Source organism: Dermacentor andersoni, chromosome 1, assembly GCF_023375885.2.
Source record: "Dermacentor andersoni chromosome 1, qqDerAnde1_hic_scaffold, whole genome shotgun sequence".
In the NCBI taxonomy this organism is placed as follows: Eukaryota; Metazoa; Arthropoda; class Arachnida; order Ixodida; family Ixodidae; genus Dermacentor; species Dermacentor andersoni.
The window spans coordinates 170866703-170884862 of NC_092814.1; the positions used below are offsets into that span (position 1 = coordinate 170866703).

At 46.5% G+C, this 18160-nt stretch overlaps 1 protein-coding gene across 1 annotated transcript in view; it reads right to left on the minus strand.

The window, feature by feature from the left end:
• LOC126547395 (CD109 antigen-like) overlaps positions 1 to 18160 on the minus strand; it is a 103296-nt gene that overhangs the window by 29104 nt on the left and 56032 nt on the right. The window contains exons 3-16 of the mRNA XM_050195377.2: positions 15660 to 15828; positions 14606 to 14676; positions 14007 to 14058; positions 10804 to 11129; positions 10241 to 10471; positions 9322 to 9510; positions 8400 to 8510; positions 5832 to 5894; positions 5408 to 5605; positions 4747 to 4896; positions 2464 to 2604; positions 1590 to 1638; positions 893 to 1006; positions 508 to 628 (exon numbers count right to left, since the gene is read on the minus strand). Coding sequence (XP_050051334.1) covers positions 508 to 628; positions 893 to 1006; positions 1590 to 1638; positions 2464 to 2604; positions 4747 to 4896; positions 5408 to 5605; positions 5832 to 5894; positions 8400 to 8510; positions 9322 to 9510; positions 10241 to 10471; positions 10804 to 11129; positions 14007 to 14058; positions 14606 to 14676; positions 15660 to 15828 — 1985 coding nt within the window. The remainder of the gene's footprint in view (positions 1 to 507; positions 629 to 892; positions 1007 to 1589; positions 1639 to 2463; positions 2605 to 4746; positions 4897 to 5407; positions 5606 to 5831; positions 5895 to 8399; positions 8511 to 9321; positions 9511 to 10240; positions 10472 to 10803; positions 11130 to 14006; positions 14059 to 14605; positions 14677 to 15659; positions 15829 to 18160) is intronic.

Here is an 18160-nt window from a genome sequence, read left to right on the forward strand (position 1 = left end):
GATCTATTATTGTCTGTTGGTTTCATATTTTTGTTACACTCCACTTACGTATTTTTCCCTATTAAAGCAATGTGCACTCGAGAGAACGAGAGAGAAAGAGAGAAAGAAAATGAAGTATTCATTGACAACGCGGTGGGGAAAAAAGGAAGCGCTACAGACATCTGCATCCTGCAGACGCGAGCATGCATCTAGCCGGCGTTAGCAGCATGCATTACACCATCGACGTGTCTCTGTGTGCCACTGCACACAGCGGCTGCAGCGTTGTTCCGAAGAAGACAATAATGGCCTCTGGAATATTCTGGGAGGTTCCTGTTAATAAGCAGTGTGCCTAAATACTAATCAACAGCGACACTTCTCCACGGCAGACACACAAGGAGAGAAAAAAACAACAACTAATATATAGCATAATTTCGTTTTTTTTTCTTTTTTGGTGTGCTCTCTCTCTCTCTTTCTCTGGTCTCAGTTACAAACGAAATGAAAGCGAAAGTTTCCGCATTGAAATCTTACCCGGTAATTGCATGGTGCCAGGCGAAATTGCTTCCTGTAGCGTCAAAGAAGTTGTTAAAGCGATTTTGCCTGTACAAGAAAAACTCGAACAGACTTTGGTCTTCCAAGTCGTCCTTCTCGCCTGAAAGAAACGCGATAAGGAACGCGGGTCAGTCCAATTCTGCGTAAGAACGAAAATTGACTCGAAATTACGCTCATCAAACGGTGCGGTTAAAAGAGGGTGTCCTCTATAACATGGATGTATGTACATTTTGAATGTATTGTAATCAGCCTTAACAATGACAATGTGCTGCGATGCGTTTGAAATCTCGACACAATACGAGAGATACAAGGACTGAAACAGACGCAGAATTCGTGTCGTGAATGGCGTGGAAGTCGCACTCACAGTTTCCCTCGTCCGTTCCATCGTAGCAGTCTTTGTATCCGTTGCAGCGTCCACTCTTTGGATAGCATTCGCCGTTTACACATGGGAGCATCCCAGCAGTCTCGTTGCACACGTCTGTAAGGGCAGCGTGTGTTAAGATACGAGTTCTTTATACAATAACTACAAATATGACATTTGCGCTCGGCGATCCCGCTCAGTGCTGCAGAAACAATTTTCACCAAGCGAGATGTTTAGCCAACGTTTCTCTAAATACTGCTAACTGTATTATCATTGCACACATTACACTATGAATTCAAAATTACACAAGGTCAAGCAATCGCCCCAGCCTAAGGTCGTTAATTGTCGCACTGCTGCCAAACGAGAATGCAGACAAAAGATATAATAACGAGCTTATAGGGAGGGCCATAGAGGAATAGATTGCGCGATAGGCCTCACACAGCCACTAACACGAAATGTAGTCGTGGTGTAAATGCAACATTTTTTTTTCTTTTTAGTTTACAGTGGATAGCGTTAAATACGCGTGCTGATGTCGCCCAAAGTGCAGTTACACAAAGAAACACCACAAGATATAAATACTTAAATAGATAAATAGTTTGTGTTTCCTCAGACTGCCAAAGACTATCATTTTCAACTTAGCGCCTTGTTTTGAATTATGATATCCTTGACCGAAGATCAGAGAATACGAGTGTATACTTGCCTGGAAGGGTTGTGACATTCAGGTTTGTGGACACAATTAGCCCTGCGAACTGTAAAAGAAAGATGAAATGTTGACGTTGAAAGGTAAGTAGGGACACACGCAACAAACACTGCCTAAATGCTACTGAAACAAAAGTAATCGAATGCTGCTCTTGTTGTTATTCGCCTTGTGCACGTGAGTTCGAGGTATATTACTATGTCTGAGTTCAAGTGGATCAACGAACACTTCAACCACTTGATCAAATTCGACTACTATTCGTTGTAGGCGCTTGCTTTTCATGCACGGGCGCATCGGCTAAACGGACGAAGCAGCACAGTGGATTGCGAGGAACACCGTATTACAGGCCTCCGGATTAATTTCGACGACCTAAGGTTCTTTAACGTGCAGCTAAAGCAACGTACTATTTCGTTTTTGCTTTTCGCCCCCATCGAAATGCGGCCGCCGCGGCCGAGGATCGAACTCATGACCTCTCGCTCAGCAGCAAAACGTCATAGCCACCGAGGCTGCGTGCGACTTCTAGTATGCAGCATGAGGATGAAATAAAAGTAAAAGAACGAATCCTTTCTTTTTTTCATTGGGGCGGCAGCCGAGGACAATTTGTGAGGGTTTACAATTATATAATTGAGGGTTTTCTCGCACCTTATGAGCGGCCATCAAGTTTATCGCTTTGTAATGCTCGCTAATCGCACCTGTATACAGTATAGTCTACAAGCAATGCTGCTCCTCCTACTTCGTGACTAACGCCAGTAGAATTCTACTGCACGGGTGTGAAGCCATTCGCTGCTTCACACCCGTGCCGAGTGCATTCACTGCCGAAAATATTCGCGCGTATGGAAACGCCGTACCTCGCATTTGGCACAACGTGTATACGCACCGCGAACGTCTTGTTCACGTCTGGAGCGAAGTTTTGCGTGACGTAGTATTCCGCCTTGTCTGGTTTCCCGTCGCGGTCCCGCCACACGGCGCGCACGTGGCTTCCCCAGTGGTCCTCCATGTGGTACAGGGTTTCGATGACCTGAGGGGAAGCGTTAGAAAGAACAGCGTGACAAATCTTCGTCGCCTTCCTACACGCGGCGCCAGTGAAAAACAGGCGCACACACATTTCTCCTCCAAGCACGGGCATTGCCTCATCATGCGTTGCCCAAAGAGGATGTTTCACAACGTGATTGCCGTGTCCAGCTGAAACCGTGATTCCGCGCCGTGACAGGAGTAAACATCGCTCGAGCCATTTAACTTGGCTTACCCGTTCCTAGAGAGCGAGTACTCGTGCCAAAGCTTTTGTAAGATATTTACTTTTTAACCGTTTTTATAATCGTAACTTTGTGTCCATGCTTATCTCATTGGCTGAGAAGGACAATAAAGGCGAACACCCCGAGCTGACTCAAAAAGGCTGCAGTTCATTCTATCCTTTAAATATATACCTGAAACATTATCTACCCCCCGGTTAACGCGCTCAATGTTTGCGCGTTAACCCATGACGCCAGCCCACTATGGCATTCGTGTAGCCTTGGTTTCAGCGTGTACACGATAGTCGGGGACAGCAATAACAGTGACAATAAGAGATGCCCTAAGTGAAAAAACGGAATTATCGAAACGAAAACAAGAACACGGCGGGTTATCAAAGGTCGACGCGCACGTCAAGCAATGTGCATAGAAGAGGCTAAAGGATATGTGGTGTAAATGCAACATTTTTTTTTCTTTTTAGTTTACACTGGATAGCGTTAAATACGCGTGGTGATGTCGCCCAAAGTGCAGTTACCCAAAGAAACACCACAAGATATAAATAGTTAACAGCAGGTAAAGAAGGGAAGCGTCAAAATGTGGCCGGCGTTTCGACAAGGGGGCCTTGTATTCATCGAAGACAATGAAGACCAGACGCCTTGTCGAAACGCCGGCTCCAGGTTGAGGCTTCCCTTGCTTGTCCAACAATGTTGATCACCTCATCTCCATCTTATCCTGTGAAATGTTTCTCTTGTTTGGATCACAACGTAGAATGCAGCTTAGAACAAGCACACAGCGTGCATCAGACTGAGAGAGAAGGTTTGACTTCAGTGATGTGTCGACGATGTTTGCGACGCTGAAATTCTGACGCGTTACCGTGTTACTCTGGGTGTACGGTGAAATACGAGTTGATGTACCTTAATTTTTCCAACATACACGTATAGCCGGCACATACGCGCACATATGCGTACACATTCACGTCTAAATCATCTACTAAGTCGTTAACAACCGTAGCCCTCTAGAAAGACATGGCCCCGTATTAACAGAACTTTTCCTAGGTAAGAGAATTTTAACACGAAAACGTTAAGGAGTCCGTGTCGCAGAAAATACGACGTCCCGCGTCAGACGTCGCATCGACATAAAAGATATTCGAACCACATATACCCAGGCCTTCCACATGATGCAATAAATTGACTGAAATAATTCAATTTCTCAAGCTGAAACACGTAGAAACAGCGTAAACTGCAACTTGCACACAATCTACAGACATGACAGCTCTCGGATTGTAATTTAACTATACGAGAACACATAATTCTGTTACGCGAGAACTCAAAGAAACCCCTTCACACACACAAACCGGCCGTGGCGTTCACAGACCGGCCGCGGCGTCCGACATTTGGCGCGTGCCGAAGCGATAGGTGTCTTGGGGGCTCCGTGCTTGGGGGCCACGGAGAGGCGCGCCCGGTTCCTTGCATTAACTCCAGCTGGCGCTCGGCTCCGCCGCAGCCCCGCAAGAGGCCGTGGTTCCTCCACAAAGCTCGCTTTCGTGCATAGCGTTCGCGGCAAGCGTTTCCAGGTAAACATTACGGTTACATACGCTCCAGTTGCCGGGAAGCGTGAGAAGCAGTCAGGGATCTTTGAATGCTATTGCGTTCCACTCTTAAAGGCGAAGCTTAAGCGTCCTCCAAATTTTTTTTCTATTTGGCCAGCGTTCGGATTGCCGGCGTTCGGATGCCCGCCATTCATGAAAGCAGTCGGCATAATAGCGAGACCATCGCTGCAGTGATGGCCAATCACAGCCTGCACTTATGTAAGACAAGTTGTGATTACGGGGGCACAGGAGCGGCTTCACTGCGCGCAATGCGCGCAGGCGGTACGCGGTCGTCCCGCAGTCCTAGGCGCGCGTTCCCCGTGTTAATGCCAAACGTGGCCTCACCGACGTGAGCGTCAGATCGTTCTTTCCCTGCACAGCCACCAAGTCGCTGTCCAGGCCGCTGAGACCGGCTACAGTTTCCGGAGAATAGGTCGGAACCAGTTCAATCAAGTTGTTTGATCGGTCTTGCTTGAGGTTCTTCCACATGTAGAACTGTAAATGGATAACAGAATATGCTGAGGTCCATAAGAGTCCCAACAACTCTTATCAAAAGCACAGCCAAATACATGCACAGCTGAAACAAAAAGGGAAAATAAAGGCCAGGAAGTGCGCGCAACGTTGCTCTAATTGTGGCTCTCAAGAAATAAAGGCCTCAAAGGAAAAGAACGAGTCATTAAGTATATTTCTATATATTCATCTTATCGTTCAACTCGAATTTATCATTTTAATTCATTTTTATTTTCAACAGCATAAACAATCAGGTCTAATAAGATTTATTTCCCTTTTACCTCCAACGTAGTTCATGGCGAGCAATTAGTTAAAGACATGGAGTCAAGCTGTACGAGGAAGAGATACAAGCACCACAAAGGCAAATATCTTGCCACCAAAACAGTCCGTAAAATGATTTTGATCTCTTTTTGCGAAATGTACTTGGCTGTAAAATGGAACAGAGAGGTGACATACAAATGGCAGATAAACCATACAGAGCCGCGTGCGGTCTTACGTTTCCTCTGTTGATACCCTGGACAGGAACAATGATGGCGTCAGCGGTGAGGTCACCGTTGCTGGATATCTGGTACACCATCACCTTCACAGCCGGCGCCATCTCGGGCGACAATGGAATGCTGAATGCGGTTATCGTCTGGACCAGACCGTAGGCTTTGTGCACACCAGATTGGAGCACAGTTCCCTTGGCAATCACCTGCACGACATTAAGACTGTGTTGAAGAGACGTACGAATACCAGCTTGATGCATGTCGATGGCAACAAATAACACGGGCCTTCTGCTATTCTTACGATGTTGAGCTTCATACATTGCGACAACACGATGGTCGTTTAGCACTGCGAAATAAAACATCTCGGAATACCAATACTAACGATACTTCACTAACACAGATGCCACCAAAAAACAACCAGGAATGACTCACCAAATAGTGGAAGAACTTGATGTAAAAGTTGGTGCGCACGTGGAATATAGCGTACTGGCCAGCCTGAAAAAATTAAAAAAGAAAGACATGTTGCAATAGACTTGCAGCATACCTCAATTAATTCGAAAGGAACTAGGAAATACGCAACCTAGGCAAACGTGTAGACAAACCTATACAAAGATTACACATGCGTAGAACGCAGCGATTAGTTCACATATCAGCTAGCTTCTTTATTGTCTTCTTTAGCGGTAAACCTGTTCTGCAGTAAATACTACTTAGGCCAGGTTCAAGTTCTTGTAGAAATACGTATAGCACACTGCTCACAAGTTTTCTTTGCTCAACGAGGCGTCTGGTACGCCGGCACAGTGACATAGTTCGCGAAAGTGGAGGCCTTGGGACCTCGGCCTCGTACCTCATTAATCCTGACAGTTGAATAAAAAAACAAGCGCTGCGACACCTACTAGAATCCCGTCGTGGACCCTCATATGCACGCGTACGCACGTTTGAGGTCGCCTCTTTCGTCTTTCTCACATCTGCCCTAAAGCAGGACAGCCAACCGAACTCAGTCCTGGCTAGCACCCGTGCCTGCCTTGCTCTATCTCTGCAGCATCTCACTATATGTTGAAGGTAAAATTTTGCCGATGAGGTTCGACGCAAAATTCCAATGCATACTTTTATTGCGATATCAATTATATGGACACTCTGAGCGCATTTCTGCCGTCAGCGTCGCGGTCGCCCTGAGGTTCCGTATAAAGTCCAGCGGTGATAAAATCGTCGCCGCGCGCCGTATGCTGTATGTGCAAGTGAAAGCGTGCGAGGGTGACCCGGGGATCGCGGCTCAGTCTCGCGCACGAAAGGGAGGAAGCGCGCCGTCTTCCGTCACGCGGAGGGAGTACAGGGAGGGGGGCCGCGTTCTCTTTTGGGCGGCCCGTGCGCCCGCGCTGGCCGCTGTATCTTGAAGGCCATCTGCGCCGGGCACAAGGTCCGCCGTGGGTAGGGATCAACGTTTTTAGAATCCAAAAGACGTTGGGTAGGGATGGCGGGGACGCGTTCTACTCGAGGCGGCGCTGTCAGCCGCGCGCCCATCCGGGCCGCTCTGCCTAGAAGGCCACATGCGACGTGTACAGAGTCCGCCGCGCGCTGTGTGTTCACTTGGTTCGAGTTGACGCGAGCGGCTGCACGAAGGTCAATTCGCTCGCTGCTGCTGTCGCGCTTACTCACTCCTGCGTTTTGACAGCGAGTGTCCGCGGTCATCGAGTGAGATGTGCTCATGTATTCTTGCGCGCTCGTGACACCACACTTGTCAATTTAATTAGTGTGCCTTTGTTAACAACTTTTTACGGTCGATAAAGCTACTATCCTTACTTAATATAGCTGCCCCCGAACTTGCTATCGCAATCGATGCCTCGCCTTTTGTGCGAACCTGCAACTTTCTTCATTCTAATCGCATTTTCTGTGCTTTTGTTGCTAGTGTTGGATTTTCTTTTTCTGCTTAGACACTTAAACCAGAGTGTCTGAAATGTTCGAGGCACTAGAGTACCAGCTTTCAAGTAATGGTGGTATACACACGCTTCAAGTTTGTATCAGCATCTTTCAAGTCGTAGCAAGAATACAGAAATGTCGGCCCTAAACATCATTGGGGGACAGCTTTTTACAGAAAATGCGCAGCAGCTGTGTCTTGTTTTCTATTTTTACACGTTGATATATTTTGACAGGGTACAGTCAGCGTAACGGCATGGCGAAGAACTATTTCTTTAGGACTTTCGCCAACTACGTATGAACTACAGCTGCTTGTTTGTCAGTATAGAGAGATCTTTTTTGCTTGATACACCGTATGTATTACTGCTGAAACGTCTTCATGCTTTCCGGTAATTTCAAACGAGTCTGGAACATCTCTATCTCTAGCAGGGAAGTACGCACATAAAGTCGGCTCTAGCAGGATCTTGTGTTCTTAAATGATATTTTATCGTGGTGATACGTTGTGCAACTTGACACACAAAACATGTAGTAATTTAGCCACATATGTGTGATACACTGTATGCCCCACGAGGGCTCTGTGAGGTATCTATAAATAAATAAATAAATAAATAAATAAATAAATAAATAAATAAATAAATAAATAAATAAATAAATTATAAAATAGCCGGTTAGCGCTTAGCACTGTTACAAGTGTTCTTTGAAACCCTTAGTTCAGCGCTGAAGAACAATAAGGAAAAAATACGGCGGGAAAAGAGGAAGAAAGAAAAGGCCAGGAGCTACCAGAATGCCTTCGAAACTTTCTTCCCTAATCCAAAAAGATTGTAAAGATTTCGTGATGGTGCCCCGAAACTCGAGCAGCCGCTGATTCAGAACGTATTCGATGCTTGGGAGCACGGAGCTACCAGGTATTGTCCGCAAGCTCCAGAGAAGCAACTAGTTGTTACACCGCAACAGGTTTTCGCGCACGTCTGTAATTCCTAAAGCAGTTCAGGTAATTTGAAGTACTAATGAAAATCCCTCCTGTTTTCTTTTTCTTTGCAGCCTGTGCTTATGATAAGGTTGACGCAGAAGTTGACCCAGGATACTTACAATGCCATTCGTCGTGCTGGTAGTTATCTGTATGTACTTCTTCTTTGGTGAATGCTGAGCAACTGCAAGTGCTTCTGTTTCCACTGAGTCTTCTTTATCATGATATCTCGCCTGCAAGAGCCAGTTCAATGTGTTCTGAGTCAAAAAGGCAACTTTTTGCATAATAACGTGGTATCATGTATAAGTTCACACAAGTAATACGTCCGATCGTGCCTCATATAAACAGATATAAAGAACAAGACTACGGTTCTTAAAATGATGCATTTAGGAGCTTGAGCTCAATTACTAAGGATAACGTACTGTTGGCCTACTAGAAGTATGGAAGTGAGTTCTGCGGAAACCCAATGAAACTACAAAGAAAATCCGCATCGGTTTCCTTTGCAACTTCGAGGGGTAGTTTCAGGTGGATGCCAACTTTCCCTTTCAGTCACAAAGAGAGATTTCAGAGGACACATCAGGACATATTAGGAGAACATAACGCCACCACAATGAAAAGCAAACAACAAACATACATCGCCGAAAACAAAAAAAAAAACACTGTAAAGTTCAATAAAGAAGTAATAATAATAATAATAATAATAATAATAAAATTAGGCGACAAGTCATGAACAAATTAGACCTTGAAACTTGAGTCAGTTTCTGTGGCAATGTATGATGGTAAGGCGTTCCAATCAGTTATTGTGTGCGGTAAGAACGAATATGCATCTTGAACGGATATGCCATTTGACAAAGACATCGGCTGAAGAAAACCCAATGAAAGCTACTGCTTCAGGATTCAAAGAGAACAACATTGATAATATTTTCTGTTGCGTATTTTTTTTTTGTGTGTGTGTGTATCTGAAATAAAAGTATGAAAGGAGGCTCAATCAAGAGCTCAGAAGTCGTCATCAGACACGCGGTACCAGCAGAGGAAAGCACGCACCCTGATTACGATGCGCTCGACACCCTCGGGCGGCTCCACTTCGATGACGGCCATGCCTTGCTCGTCGGGCTGCTTCTCGACTTCCTCTATGCCCCGACCGCCGCCCTGCGATGTGAAGCTGACCGTGATGTTGGAGCTGGCCAGTTTCTCCTCAGGCAGCTTGACCAAGTCGTGGTATGTCACGGCAATCTGCGAGCCGGAAAGACGCGGCGTCGATATTTCTTGCTCACTGCATGAAGTACTTGGCCCAGATAAGCTATGCATACAAATCGAACAATAAGCGAAGTCCTATCTTGTTTTACTTAATATGGCTGCAAAAGCCGCAAAGCCCCGCAGTGAACATGTTGCGCCGTGCCTAACTGCCCATCTTACAACAGACGTATCGCATAATTCATAGCAGAGCGCGAAATAGCTGGCTCTATTTCCCGGTGCGGCCACCACACCGCGACGAAATCGGAACAAAAAAAACGGTTGTGTACTGTGCACTTACCAGAGTCAGTGGGGCGTGCGTTCAAGTACCCCAGGGGCTGATTAATCGGGTGTGCACCACTGCTACGTCTTTCGGTGCACAAAATGTCAACAATCAATACGTGACTCGGGGAAACCATTGCGACACGTCAGTACGTGACGTCGAAGAAGTTTCCGTCTGATATGCGTCACTGACAGTGCTTAGTTCGCTTTCTGAAGGCGCATTGTACTTTCATAACACTGCGCCCTACCGCAATCCTGCGGGCATAGCCTTCATTATTTGGTACTGTTGCGCGAAGCAAATTCATAGTATTGCCATACCTGTTTATAATTATCATTATTGACAATTAACAAAGAGAAAAAAGAAACGAGTGACCTAGCTCCTAAACATACGACGCGTATCCTAAATGCAACGGCCTGTCCGGTATTACACCAGTTTGCGCATACTCACGTATATGGAGAACACCATGCCCGGCTTGAAGACAAGTGGCTTCACGCCGAGTATCTTTAGGCTGAGTGACGAATTGATGACGCGGGAGCGTGCGTAGCCATCAACGATGATGTCCAGGAAACGTTCGCCCACCGCAGCCTTTATTTCTATCTCACATTTGTCGAGTGGGTGGGGCGATGCCAACTCGCGAAGCTCGGACATGGGGAACTTGAACTGGTAGCCCATCCGGAACTGATAAAGCAAACATAGAGAAACACCAGTGTTAGTGACGGAGTGGTTGATGCAAAGGGCGCTTGCGCGAAGCCTTCTGCGCGAGCCACGTGATAGCCTCACGTGGAGAACGAAACCATCAAAAGACGGTGCTTGTTCACGTGCTCATGGAAGGCATAAGACGTGCATGAATGACATGACGTGGCACGTCGCCGCCTTAATTTCTAGCAGTCGCCTTCAATATCTCCCGTATTTCACCTGGCGCTACTATTCGACCTGGCAAAAGTAGCGCCAACGCTGGACTGCAAGCATTGGCGCTACTGCATGATTGACATGCAGGGGCGGGTACTCACATCATGCACGTATTCCTCGAGGTAGGGCTCCACGACCTGCAAGCCTGGGTCGTAGTTCTGCACCATGGTGGGGCGCACGTAAGCGCGAATGGTGGCGTTTCCGAAAACTGGTGCCACGGTCGTGTAGTTCGCCGACACGTCGCCCTCAAAGTATTCGTCCGTGTCCAGCACGAACGGCGGCACCGTCACGTACACGTCGTAGCGCTCGGTGAACCAGCGCTCGAGCAGGATCTTGCGCTCCTCCACTTGGCTCAGCACTACCACCTTGATGCTCCACCAGCCCACCGCGTAGTCATAGGGAAGGTCGAAGTTGACCTTTATGAAGCCTGCGAGCAGAGCGAAGGTGTCGGTGCATGGGTGCGCGCTCTTACTGAAAACGCCGCAAGACACGTTTCAATGGAAGTGCATGATGGTTATCTTTTTAATCACTTATTGCAGATAGATAGTTTGGCTATTCCAGCTGTGCCATTTGAAGAAGCGGACATCATTTGCCCAATATATATATATATATATAGTTAAGAAACAATGTTTCAATAAATAGCGTGTAAAGTAGTTACTAAGGACATATATCGGCACTGCCAAAATGAAGTGTGTCCGTACCAAGTACATCCATTTAGAAGTCTGGAGACTAGCACCAGTTCCAATATACAATTTCAGAATAGACTACGACGAAATAACTACATGGGCGTTTCACTTAGTTTTGCTCCGCAATGATCGAGGGAGGCTTCACGGAGAGATGACCGAGTTACATATACCATATATGTGTCTATTAGGTTGCCAATTACGTAACGCTGCTTACGTACTCTCCCAGACTCCTCTTCGCAACTTTAAATATTTGCAAAAAGCCGGTTCTTACGCCACTGCCGACTCAGTAAGAAAACTCCTCCAGACAAGCTACCGGAAACTGTTCAGCTTTATTTACTTGGAAACGTCGCATATTCTCCTCGTGAAATATATTTTCCCGGTCACTGTGAATAGGAATATCCAATCAATTGACAGTTATCCTGTCCCGGTTTCTGAGCTTAACCGTAGCATATTTCCCAGGAATTGTTCATTGATCTCAAACATAGCAGTAGTATTTTCCATGGGACGCTTGCAGCAATGATTGTTTCTTGTGGGTCACCGTTATCTCCCGCCTTGGTCCGCCCCAGCGGACACAGTTCAAGGTGAGAACCACCATTGCGCCATCGGCGATCCCCTCCGCTTTCAAAATAACGTACTAAACAACAAGCTGTTAATTAAAAAGAAAATTAAATCGCCGTAGTGGCTCAGTGTCCACGGCGTTCTTCTGCTGAGCGCAAGGTCGCGGGTTTGAGTCCCGGCTTCGGCAGTCACATCTACAAGCGGGTGGAATGCAGAAACCCTACCAACCTCTGGGTGTACGTTAAAGGAACTCGGGCGCTCAAAGCTAATGCTGAGTCTCCGACTACGGCAGGGTGACCAGTCTCACTAACTTTAATTGACCTGCGTTTTCTTCTTTTTAAGTGTGTGTGCCCACTCTTGAACACTCCTCAAGAATGGGTATGTGTCGCTGTGGCACAAGAGGTGCAGAATCCTTAAATGTTCGAAACAAGACCACACTTCTTGTCTCGTCCTGTTTCCAAACACTGGCTCATATCCACTATGCGGGATTGGCCAAGGAACAGACGGTTTCCAGTATGTGTAGAAATATCCGCGCATGCACCTCTCATCGTCATTCTTTTCCTCTATATACACAAACATCACACGTAGCCTTCGTCCTCGCGAAAGCGCTGCGTATGCGTCTCACACTGTGCATCAACCTCATTTGGTGTTTGCTGGGTAGTTCGTGAGCGGTGTAGTGCGGAAATGTAAAAATTGCGCGAGATTGAGGTTGGGACCTTCGTGGCGTATAAGCATGAAGATTGCATGAGGTTACTCGTTGCATACGATGAAAGTAAACACAATTGTACGCATCGCTCTTAGTTGTATAGCATTTGATTATCAGCTTCACGAAAGCTTCGCTTCACATAGGTTTCAACATGTGCGTTGAATCTGCGTTATCTTATGGGGAAAAGGGGGCGAGGGGGACTTGTTGCTTGCGGGATTCCGCAGTCTTTTGCAACGTTTTACTGGACTCACTGGTGGTTCTCTTTTTTCAAAAGCGGTACTTTAAAGCGACGTGATTTTCCGTCGGCTTAGTGGCGTGCTGAGTATACCAGCAGGCCGAAACTAAGGTGAGCTCCTGGTGACGATCTCTGAGAAGCCTTTCTCAGAATGGCGGGCGCGAGCTTTCGCCCTTTCTGCTGGCGCAGTCCTGCTCCTCTGTTTTCTTCCTTTCGTATGCTGCTGGTTTTTGACGTACCGCCGTTCACATCCTCCCTTTAGGAGTGCCACCCAAACAAACGCAACAAAGGCGAGTGCAGGTAACTATAGCAACCTATATACGAGCGGTCCAAAGCGAATTTAACTATAAGTTATCCGATCCATGCACTACTGGAGATGGCCTGTAGCAATTGTGAAGCCGTCGTTGCCTGCTCAGCAAATTTAACTGAAAGTGACAAATGAGTTCGGCTACCCTTTTCGCAATGCATCCGAAGCATACATGGGCCATTTCCATAGTTTTCTTTCCTTCCCGCACTATCGTGCCAATTGCAGTGCACATACTCCTCGTCAGAAAGGCGTGAAGCAGCCGAAGCAACTTTGTATTTTACCTTACCTTCTGATCCATCCTCCGTGTCACTTTTACCAGGTATTTCTTCTTTATATCAATTATGAGTAGAACCAACCATCTGTTAAAAGCTGGTACGTATATTGCAAATCGACATACATGTTTCGTTGTTCGAAAGAGTCATTTCTAAAGTCAGTTCTATTCTCTTAAATCAATCATTTGTTTCGAACTTGTTTTTGAAACCTGGACGCTTATTTGGACATCGTTTTAGGCGTGCGTACATACATCGGCCTAGTCGTAGTCTGTCCATCTGGCCAACCTATGGTATATATGGTGTCTCTTACAGCCAAACTGTGGCTTTGTCAAGTAATCTGTCTGTAATTTACCATGACACTTTTCTTTTGCCAGGTTATATGTGTGACTCAAAATAAATGCTACGTTTCGCCTATGTGCACGGTACAAGAGACGTAAATACTAGTTGACATGCGCACAATGTTTAATTGCTTTTCTAGCAGGAACGGACTGGAACTTCGCGACTTCACAATTAGATGAAAAAAATTGGTGCAGAACTTACCAAGGTATGGGTACTGAGAAAGCCACCGCTTCATCACAATGCCCCGAGAATCCTAGAAATATGTGAGCAACAAATCAAAAACATACATTTGAGCAGTGCAGAAATGCCAGATTCGCCTCTAGTCTACCTTCTAGTTTCAATCTGTCCCAGCTTATTAAAGCTAATTTGCCTCATTGACTTTATTCATACTCATTATTATTAAGTGTTTTCGGCTGCAATGACTAAGTTGTTTATAGTGAGTGCATTTGAATGTACACAGTGCGAAAGAATTGCCAGACTGCGTGTATTCCACACTATGCAGCGCTGCAGCACGGCCGAGGCGCTTGATATTAAAATGTAAACACATAACGAGATGTGTAGCTCTACTCGCGTTTGAAAATAAAAACGCATACTGTTTTAGGCACACCGGGGTGTGTTAGAAACGATAACTCGGTCCAGAAACTGGTTGCACACTGCACTTAATAAATGAGCATAGCATAGTTGTATATTACACTTTTATACGTGGCCATATTCGGTACCCTTACTGGCCCGAATAGTTGCATCAATTGTTTAATTAAAGTATTAATTACAGATGTTGTGCACCATAATGTCGAACTTACCGTGAGGTAGACATCCACTGGCTCCGCATATGGTTTCAGTTCAGTCGTGAGAAGCACAATTCTGGCTTTAACTGCAAATAATAACATTTATTAGAAATGCACGTATGTGACTCGTATGTAATTTCCTATTACTGCCTTAATCGTAAAAAAAAAAAGAAGAAAATCAGCAATGCCGATAAGCATAGCAAAAAAGCTGTTTTTGCTCGCATTATTACTAACAAAGCCGGAAGCATTCCGCAACTGTAACTGTTACAAAGTAACAGGAACGCTCATACGAGGAGGTCTGAAAATTTTGTTCCTTGCAGGCTACATTAACTTATGATGAAAATCTTCCGCTTGAGGAGTCATCGGAAATGCAACGGTCATCCCATCTTCCTTGGTTGGATATGACGCCTTCCTTGGTGCTGGCCTGCCGGGCGTACTGTTGGGCCCACCCACGAGCTCAGACGCCAACAAACGGCAGCCCAACACACAACGAGAAACGATTAGTTATCACGAACCAACCACGTCTCTATCTACCGACCGCTGTCACTGAGGGCGGGAAAATTGCGATGGTGTAGCACTCCCTTGACACCGGCACAAGTGTGCGAGCTTCTGAACACGTGAGGCAGGAATTAAGTGAAAATTCTCACTTTTGCGGCTGGCCATGTGAAATTCTCCGTACATTGGCAGGCACAAAATTTTCTATCTTTAATCACTTGAGACAATACAATACTTTTCCCATGCCTTTCGCCATAAAGAGCAGGGGAACCAGCGTGACTTAGCTGACAACCATATGAATGTGGTATACCGAAAAAAAACTTTGTTATACATTCATTAGTTACATTTAAGAATCGGTAACGGACTCGGAGGCAGCCGCAGCAATCACAGGTAATTAAGTTTAGCGCACTGTTGAGTAAAAAAAAAATATAGAAAAACGGTGTTCTAGGATGAACAGGCTAAAGCAGTAAAGTCGAGAGAAATTCCACCGTGCAAACACTTGGTGTTAACACCGCTAGGCCATTGAACTACAACAAACCCGAATATACGGTGTTAAAGGCGAGGAGCGACTTACTGGACTGCTCGAAGTTGAAGACGAACTGATTCGTCTGGATGAGGATGGTGAGGAATTGGGCTTGGAATTCAACGTCCTGCTCTTGAAGGAAACCAGTACCACCCAGCACGCCGTTGATGTTACCCTCGACGCGCATCTTGTATTGGCCCGGTTTGGCATTCTGCGGAACCTGCATCAGTCCATGCGAAGAGAAAAAAAGGAAAATGCAGTCGCCGTTTTATTGAACGAGAAAAAGTGCGCTGCACTGCAGAACACGCCGTGCATTTTGTGCTGCAGCGCGTCTCCTCATGCGTCACTGCGCGTGTAACCATCAGGGTGACTCGCAAGGGAGCGCTACGCACCAGACAGTCGCCCTGTGCACTCGGCGCCGGCAAAAGCGCTTCTATATAGAGGCGACGCGCGTCGCTGGGTGCAAAGCCCGACCCGGCGCAGGAGGTGCCGCAACGTAGTCGTTTTGTTGTCCACTTGTGTTGACAACGACACCTCGCGTTGATGACCACTGATAAGCCCTGGTCGCAGTAACAAGAATTGTGTCGTGGGGTGGCAGCAGTACCCACTGCACAACCCCCCATGGCAAAACCTCTTGGAACGCCTAAATACAGTGAGAGGACTCCAGTGCCACACGAAGAAGTCCTGGAAACTCTTGGGCGATGCTAAAACGCTCCCCACCAATCTGAGCAAGCCTGCAGCAGCGGACCGGTGCTGTACACAGCAACATCCATCGCAAGCAGGATATGCAAGACACGTCCGGTCACCGAGCCATCCGTGATGTGGCTTTGATTGAGTTAGCTGTTTTTTCCTGGCGTGTTTACTTTTACTCTGACGTGTGCGCGTACGAGCGTGCGTGCACGTGTACAGGTTGGTACTATACCTCTTGAGCGCGGCGTAACCTAGTCTGACTCATGTTTTCTAGTGTCAATAGCTTACAGATCCGAACCGCATTTTGCAACTACCAGTCACTTTTCTGAGAAGTTCATCCGGAGCAGACTGTAAGTGTGCAACTTTTTTTTTTTACTGATTTACTGATTATCCATATAGTGTAAAGGTAAAGTCCATTCTGTTATACACACTCTGGCAAAGCTCTTTCTGATTCTACAAAACTTCCTTTCTTTTTAATTTCTGAATCGGACTGCGCGAACAAATGACATACACTTTTCATGCACGAGCTGGTGATAAGACTCCGATAGATTGCGAGAAATTTTCCCGCTTTGCTTGAAGACACGCCGAGATCAGCACTGACTGCAGCGCTCTCTATATAAGTGTTTCTCACTTAAGCTGGTAAGGCGAAATTTGGAAGCTATTTGATCACTGGTTAGAACATGAGGTTGCATTTTTTTTTTTATGCGAAAGCATCAAATGGCCCACTGAGTGAAAAGGCCGGCGTCTTCAGCAGCGTAACGGCACCTAAATTCCCATTGGCTGCGGCGCCACTTCACGTGCGCGCCTCGACAGAGCAGAGTGGGTGAAAGAGAACACCTGCTGCCGTGCTGGCGCGCCAGGTGTTGCGTGAGGGGAGGGGGCATCGCCGCGACGACACGGCACCCTCTTATCCAAAAGAACAGCCTGGGTTACCTGAGACCATCCATGTGGTATCCGCGCAAGCTCTCGCATGCGTTCTAACTTCACCTCGGTAATCGCCATAGAGAAATTAATGTATAAAACAAAAACAGAGTAAATTCGAAAGGTAAGTATTGAGTTTCGAACCTATGACCCCACGCTGAGAAGCCGAATGTCTTGCCCACCGGACCAAACCAGCGCTTCCTAGACAGCAGGCCTGTGCACTCTGCTTTATTACATCATGCTACTTTGACCGAAATTTTCATTGCCAAGCCCGGCGTGGCGAAAGCGGTGACGTCAAAATCACCGCGGCGCACTACAGAGAGCGCCCCCATTGGATTCTACGGCAGTCAGGCAAGGTAGCATGACGTCACGAATCGAAGTGCACCGGCTTTGTGTTGAGGCGTTGGCCAAGCGTTTCAGCGCGCTCGCTTGCCGCGTGAAGTTCACAACTCGAAGGACCGCTCAGCGGCCTTCAATCCGACATTAATGCTTTCGCTTGATGGAACATGGTTATAACGAAGCGTTTTGAGAACAGTACACAGAAAGAATGCACACAGGACAGTAGCCGAATGCACACATGATCGGCGTCTGTCCTGTGTGCATTTTTTCTGTGTCCTGTTCTCAAAACGCTCCGTTATAACCATGTTCCATCAAGTCAACAACTAACTAGCCCATCTAAGTTTCTTAATGCTTTCGCATTCACAACTCATAAGTGCTTAGGTGTCCTCGGAATTTTTTAAGTATGACAGACAAGTATAGCAGCTGTTCTTGCGCAAAATACTGCGTCTGAAATGAATATCGGAACACCAAAAGCAGAGAGAACATGCATAAGATCATCCTGTAAGATTCATGACGGACCTTCAATAGTTATCACTTGCCCACCGAATATGCGTATTCCGATATAGCCGCCGCGACACGAAACAATGCCGTTAAGGAGATTC